This window comes from Lytechinus variegatus, chromosome 7, assembly GCF_018143015.1.
Source record: "Lytechinus variegatus isolate NC3 chromosome 7, Lvar_3.0, whole genome shotgun sequence".
NCBI classification, from domain to species: Eukaryota; Metazoa; Echinodermata; class Echinoidea; order Temnopleuroida; family Toxopneustidae; genus Lytechinus; species Lytechinus variegatus.
Genome location: NC_054746.1, coordinates 35,991,067 through 35,998,605, shown reverse-complemented (window position 1 = coordinate 35,998,605; position 7,539 = coordinate 35,991,067). Strand labels below are relative to the sequence as shown.

The 7,539-nt window shown below is 34.2% G+C and overlaps 1 protein-coding gene across 1 annotated transcript; it reads right to left on the bottom strand.

Moving 5' to 3' along the window:
• Positions 1–380: 380 nt before the first annotated feature.
• Positions 381–3,314, bottom strand: LOC121418010 (alpha-N-acetylgalactosamine-specific lectin-like). Its single transcript, XM_041611714.1, has 2 exons — positions 3,042–3,314; positions 381–695 (listed from the first exon to the last, which is right to left on the bottom strand). Exons 1-2 carry the CDS (start codon positions 3,312–3,314, stop codon positions 414–416), a joined length of 555 nt encoding a protein of 184 aa, XP_041467648.1. The 3' UTR covers positions 381–413.
• Positions 3,315–7,539: the final 4,225 nt, after the last annotated feature.

Genomic DNA, 7,539 nt, shown 5'->3' with positions numbered 1-7,539 from the left:
TTAATGATCTTGGACGTCGATCACGCGATCGCTACGAAAATTGGCATGGGCTTTACCCATTGCATAATCTACAAAACTTTATGATCAAATTTTGCGAAAAATCTCTTTGCTAATGAGTTATGACAATTTATGCGTATAATTGCTCTTATTAACTAAATTACCCCCTCATATACTCTTTGTAGGAATCTTATCAAACGTACTTTGAAAACATATTAACATCACATTCATTTTCTTGTGTATTTTATTGTTTTCTAATTTTCTTATGTATTTTTTCCGAGGGTTAGATTTAATAACGACTACTAGTAAATTATTGAATGATTTTGATGAGTTTTTTTTTTTTTTTGGGGGGGCAGAGAATTATCCTATCATATGTCGTCTTAATTCTGACTATCGTCATTTACTATCAGCTGGGTTTAGAATTCGTTCGCTGGCATCTTACAGACGAAAGACATCACCTCGTTGCAGTACATATCGTTCCATCTTTGAGCAGTGTCAGAGTCATCTCTCAGACGCCAAATGTGGACGCAGTCTTCCACCTGTGAATGATCGTAATAATTGTTGTTGGGCTCTCCTTCGATCCACCTCTCGAAACTACCTTGTGCTTTACCATCAGAGTTCACCCAGGATCCGTCTGCCACAGTCTGATGAAGACCAATCCATATTCCATAGACTGGATAACGAGCTTCTATATCATACTGACAATAAAGGGAAATCGATGATATCTCTTAGAGAAATATTTTTTTATAATTCATAAATTCATTTGAACAATGGTAAAAAAACATCAGATTTTCTTTTGTAGGCCTATATAATTAACAGGTTCTTGAGAAAATCCAGCATATGGTTGATGATAAGAGGGGAAATGCGAGAGAATTTATGCTGATATTTCATGTATTTAGACATAACGAGTGGAGCGCCTGTGGCAGTCTCGCCTGCATTACGCAATTAAAATAGCAGCATTGCCGACTTTGATAAATAACTATCAAATAAGTATCCACATAAAAGACAATTCCTTAAAAAAAATAGTACTGCGCTTATTGACCGTAAATGGACATTGGACCTTGATCATGTGACTTAAGACTTGTGCGAGATCAGTGATATTTGATAACCCCTGTGTCTACATTTCATGAACTACATGTATATCCATAAACTTTCAAAGCTATGATGGTAAAGTTCATTGACGTTAAATGACCTTTGACCTCGGTCATGTGTTCTGAAACACTCATGGAATGTTAAGTGATACTTGATTATTATTATGTCCTAGTATTATGAGCTAGAAGTATAAACTTTCAAAGCTACGATGGTAATTCAACCAACACCTTGATTATGTGACCTGAAACCGGGGCAGGATGTGTAATCATACTTGATTATCCTTTCATGAACTATGTTTATATACTTTTTAAGTTATGATTACATTTCCAAAAAAATAACCTTGGGTTAAGATTTCGATGTTGATTCCCCCAACATGGTCTACGTTCATTGACCCTAAATGATCTTTGACCTTAGTCATATGACCTGAAAATCAGACAGGATTTTTAGAAATACTGCATCATCCGTATGTGCAAGTTTCATGAACTAGGTCTATATAGGGGAAGGCGGGGTAAGTTGTGACAGTTTTTGCTTTTCGCATGTTAGAATTGATATGATTAATAATCTTGTCGAAATAAGTGCAATGGCTTGAAATTTAATTATTCTGAATATTTTCCACCTACATATAACTTTCTATCCCCACACTGAAAGCCATCGTGACCTTCGAAAACAAAACGATGTCAAATGGCTCAACTTGCCCCATATATGGGGTAAGTTTGAGCCATCTTCTGCGGTAAGTTGAGCCACAAAAAATATGTACAAAATGTATGAGGGGAGAACCAGCATGTCATTTTTTGTTTAAAGTCTTTTCACTTGCTAATTCTCTATAAATACTAACATCCTTTAAAAGGAAAAGAGCAGTCATGTAAATTTGCTCCTTTCAGCCAGCATTTCAATCGATTTGTATGGTTTGTTTGTTTTTTAAGATACATTACCATAGGAATTACCATGACTCAACTTGCCCCATGCTGTTTGGCTCAACTTACCACAGTCTGAACTTAGTGCGATAATTTTGTATCCACACATTTATTATGCATCCATTATTATATAAAAGACTATGAAAAGAATAAAGATCCATACCTGGACTAAAAACGTTATCATGTCTTTATTATATTTAAAGACGTGTGTGTTTATAATGCACTTAACTATTTCACACTCTTTTTTACTTTTTTGGCTGAAATTCATATTTTTCCCTCTAAATAACTACTTTTTGTTTCAAAGTTGAAAACAATGTGGTGGGGTTAGGGGGTTATGCTATGGGTCATCAATACATGACACCACCACAATGTCTGACTCATTCATTATTGGCCTGGGGCTGGTGGCTCAACTTGCCCCTATGCTCAACTTACCCCGCCTTCCCCTACTTATAAAGTTATGATGTAATTTCAAAAACTTAACCTTCTGTTAAGATTTCATGTTGACGCCACCACCGTCGGAAAAGAGGCGCCTACAGTCATGCTATTAGACATAAAAGGAACGTATATTTTCTAACCACCGTTTATGACGATGAACTGGATAAATTTATAAAATTAATTTTCATAAGAGTGAATTTTTGATATATTTACCTGAAAAGGAGACATTTTAAGGAGTGATTGTAAGAATTCAATAAGAGGATATATATCTCTCTAGTCAATAATGCTAGAGCAAAGCGCGAGCTAAACATTTTTATAATCAGACCTGAAAATGGAACATTTAAAGAATTTTAAATCATGGTTATGAGGCGTAATTCATCAAACAAATATTTATATTTGTTTTACATTTGATATACATTTCAATATATCAAACCAGTATTTAGCTATTGATGTTGTTTTTCTAATTCATCGTTTCATCATGTGTTTTCCCCCAAGCAATTTGTTTCCTTCCATTGATTTGATGAAATTCATCACCGCAGATAATTCATCATCACTTTGCAAATCTCATGTTTGATTAACGTTTTAAAAGTTGTAAAAACTCACCTCCCAGTCTGGTATGTTGTTAATGTCCACGCTGGATTTGAAGAGTTCGTAGATGAATCGGTTCTCTTCGAGATTATGGACAGAGGCGAGATGTCCCATTCCCTTGGTGGTGAAGTACTCATTACATCTAGCTTCAGCAGCCGACCAGGTCAGTCTATCCCCCTGGTAACGGTAGCAGTTCCCCTCGAACAGATTCCAAAATTGAGGGCAGCTGTGTTTGGCGTAGCACATGGTTGTCGTGGCGACAGCAATTATCAACATAAGGATCCTCATGGCGCTGTGATATAAAAACATTTTGAAGAAATTTCTCGTAGAATGTGTAGATAAGTGTATGTTCGTAGGCGTATGTGTGTGCGTACGTGTGGGTGTACTCGTCATTGTGCGCGTGGGTGTGTGGGAGTGTGGATGTAAATTTAACATGTGATGAAGTCCGTGAGTACCGGGGCTTGACTGGAATCAATGACCGTAAATGAATACCAGTGTAAGGTGTCTTTATAACATGTCTTGACATAATGTTATTAAAATGTGAGAAAATATCATTTTAATGATCATATTTAAGGCCAGATGAGCATACACTGCACCTTGTCGTAAGACGTCTGTGGTGTGTCCATTATTTGAAAATGCTTCTTCTTCGTCATTTCAAGTCCGATATTGATTTGTTTTTTTCTTCCATCTCGTTGAGCTTCGTGAGGTTCTTCAAACTTCTAAACAGACTTTTAAAATTTTGAGTATTAAATTTTGTTAAATTATGCAAAATTTATTCATAAATCACAGAAAATGCCTCTTATTTGTTGATCAAATTTCATAATATTTCTTCTTTGTCCTTTCAGGTCCGATTCTGTTTGCTTTATATGATATCACTAGGTAGGAGGATGTAAACTTCTTACACAGAATTTCGAAACTCATTAAATATGCTAATTTATGCACATTTTTCAAAATTAACCCCCCCCAAAAAAAAAAAGTGTTACTCCTTCTTTATTGTTTTGACCGATTTATTCTTTTTTGTTGTTGCTTACTTCTGGTAGAGCTTTGTTAGGTTCCCCAAATTTCTACACAGAATTGTGAAATTTTTACTAGAATTTCTTTAACGCTAATTTATGCGAAATTAATTCATGTGTACTTTAAAAAATCATACAAAATGCTTCTTTATTTATTTACCGATTTTGATTTTTTTCTTCTATCAGGTAGAGTTTCATGAGGTTCACCATACACAACATTTTGAAATCTTGACTAAAAATATTTGTGCTTAGTTATGCGAAATTCATTCCTAATCACACAAAAAATTGTCTTCCATTCGTTGATTAATTTCACTTTTGTTTGACTTATATGATAGCTCTAGGTGATGGGGATACAACATTTCTACACAGAATTTTAAAATTTATGAAATATGCTTAGTTATGCATATTTTTCAAAACTCACAAAAGATGCTTATTTGTTGGCTGATTTTGATTTCTTTTCTGTTCCATCTGAGAGCTACTTGAGGTTCACGAAGGTTCTACACAGAATTTAGAAATTTTGACTAGAAAATTATTTTTGCCAATTTATAAGAAAAATTTATTCATAAATCTCAAAGAATGCTTCTCTGTCATTTCTTCATCGATTTCAATTCTGTTTTCTCAATTTATGTCACCAATTTTATTCACTACAGTTTCAACTGTGCTGAAATGAAAAATTGTGTTAAATTTCTTTGCAAGATGCCGGATGAGCTCCACATCATTGATGTGCTAGTTTTAATTCTGTTTTGGAGATTATCAGCTTTCGTATAAGTACACATCATCACACAAGGTGGACCTTTTAAGTATTACTATATGTCACTTGTAATGAAACAATCATAAAAAATTAATGTCATTCTCCAGCATTTTGTTTCTTGTCACATAAAACTGATTATTATCCCTTTTTCAATTAAATCAAGAAAAATATCTATTTGATCGAAATACTAGTTACTTTCGTGCAATGCTACTAATATGTTGAATTGGTGGTGGGATGAACCTAAAAAATGACTTTCTCTTTATATAAAATAGAAGGAATGCTGTCAATCGAACTACTCTTTTTTAACCAATGTTCCATGATCAGCAACACTTACAAGGTTTTATATCAATTGGTCTATTGCCGGTTCGTCCAATTACCGACTCATCTACTATCATTTGGTCTACCATCAGTTCGTCCACTGACCACTGTCTACATGGTCTAATTGCCATTTCGTCCCCTCTCTTTTTCGTCTAACAACCAGTTGGTCCAATAGCCATTTGGTCCAGTTTGACTAAGTGTTCATTGGGCGAAATGAATGAAAAATGTATATTAGACCATCAGGTTATGAGAAGAAATGGTCATAGACGAACTGGTGATTTAATAGACAAAATGATTTGACCAAATGATTATTGTACCAAATGTTTTTTTAGACGAAATGGTGATTGACGGAATGGCATTAGACTACATGAAGGTAGACCACGTGATAAGTGGACGAGTTGGCAATAGACGAATTGGCAGTTTACCGTTGTATTTATCCTCTTGGTGATCATGTTGAGTTTAACACTAAAACGACTTCAATCGGGAAGGAGAATTAGCATGTTAAATGGATCCCTCTTTCAATATAGTGGTCTCTATAAAAGAAGCATTTAAGAAGTAAAATTCCACATCTAAAATCATTCATACAAATAGAAAAAACAAAAAAGAGACAAGTATGTTTCCCTGGGAGGTTCCAGATCGATGATCGTTCAATTAGATTATCAACAGAAATATGTGCGTTATAACATGCAGTATATACTGCTTGCAGTCGGACAGATAACTCCGGGAATTGTATACACTGTTTATCCCCCCAAAAAATACTTTGAAAAAATAATTACTATGAAATAATACATTTATATATATATAAATTTTATCAAGAGCATTTTACATATACAAATATAAATAAAGCAGGGATAATGAATAGCCACTACTAATACTGATTATTTGGTTATAATTTTGCAATAACCTATACTTTAAACGTTCGAATATAAAGACAATTCATAGGTCACAATTCATAAAGTAAATCCATCTAATTATAAATTCCTTGTATTTACAGCAGGAGCAATTTGTTTGTACGAAGGCAAGATTTTTGTTGTAGATTAAAGATTTGCACATTGGAAAATTTTGCATGATGTTAACCAATGCTACGGTCGCAAATATCTTTATTAACTTCGTAAGAATGATGTCATAGTACCAGCTTGGTTATACCATATATTGCAATTGATAAAAATCGTCAGCACGGCGATCGTAAACGTATTTGTGACCATGGCATATGGTAGTTTTGTTCATTCTTGAAACGGGCTGTTGAACTTACCAGATATACTTTCAAACTTGTTGAAGTGGAAATGTCAGTGTTTCAAAGCCGCCGAGAATCAAACTGGAAGTCGTGATGATGATCTGCTCGTCTAAAAGTTAAATGAAAGTTTGGTGGAAATCCTCAAGTGATCTGATTGCCTCTATAGGTGCAGTGTAGTTATGTGAGAGTTGGGGGTAAATCGCGATATGGCGCATGCGCCTTTTACCATGAACGTGGCAGTATGTACTTGACGTGATGAAAGCCTTTATCGACAACAACCAGGAATTAAATAATGGTATGAATCCTTAAAAAACTACATCGATGCTTGCACAGAACAGAGTTTGAACAACACTAATCAGGCGATCAAGAAATTGAAGAGTGTTTACTTAGTCAAGGTAATGCTGGTATCGTATTGTGATCAGATCGAAATGAGTGGATCTCAAGTAACTAATTATCTCGCACTTGACTCTCTTGAAGACACCGTGATCTTCTCGACTTTATCCAGTATAACACTTTAGTGCGGACTTAATTATTGTCCAAAATATTGATTACTACCAGTATACTATTTGTTTTCAATTAAGTAAGGCCAAATAAGCCTGTAATTATTCAGAGGAAAGAAAGTGTGGTTTAATTGAATTGAATACATTTATTGGATGATAGATATTCCGGATGGATGACAAAAATGTAGATGCAACTGTAATATTGTCTACATGTTGGCTTTCAACAAAAGAAGTTCACATATGAACAGTTTAAGGGTTATAGAAGGAAATGGGGTGCAAGATTTCTTTAAAGCCTTGTAAAAGGTGAAGTCTATCCAAACATCAAGTTTATTCAAATAAATTGAGAGGTAACAAACAAACTTTGCATTGGAAATTTATTCAAGTTATGACATTTTAAGGTTTAGCTTATTCATGTTATTTGAAGAGTTTTGTTTCCAAAAGGAGCTAAATCCACTTTCAGCGTTTTCCTGTAAATGCTTTTAATTTACCAATTTCCCTTATCCAGTCTGTTTTATTTTGATATATATGACAGTTTCATCGTCTAAGATTAAATCATGTTTTTAAAATCTAGCATTCAATATGAATTTTTAGAAATTTGATTTTTCATGGATTTAGCTCCTTTTGGAATAAAACCTTTGTTGAATGTCCATATTTGCCAATTTAAAATCTTTAATATTGGAAATTGATCACGAAACAC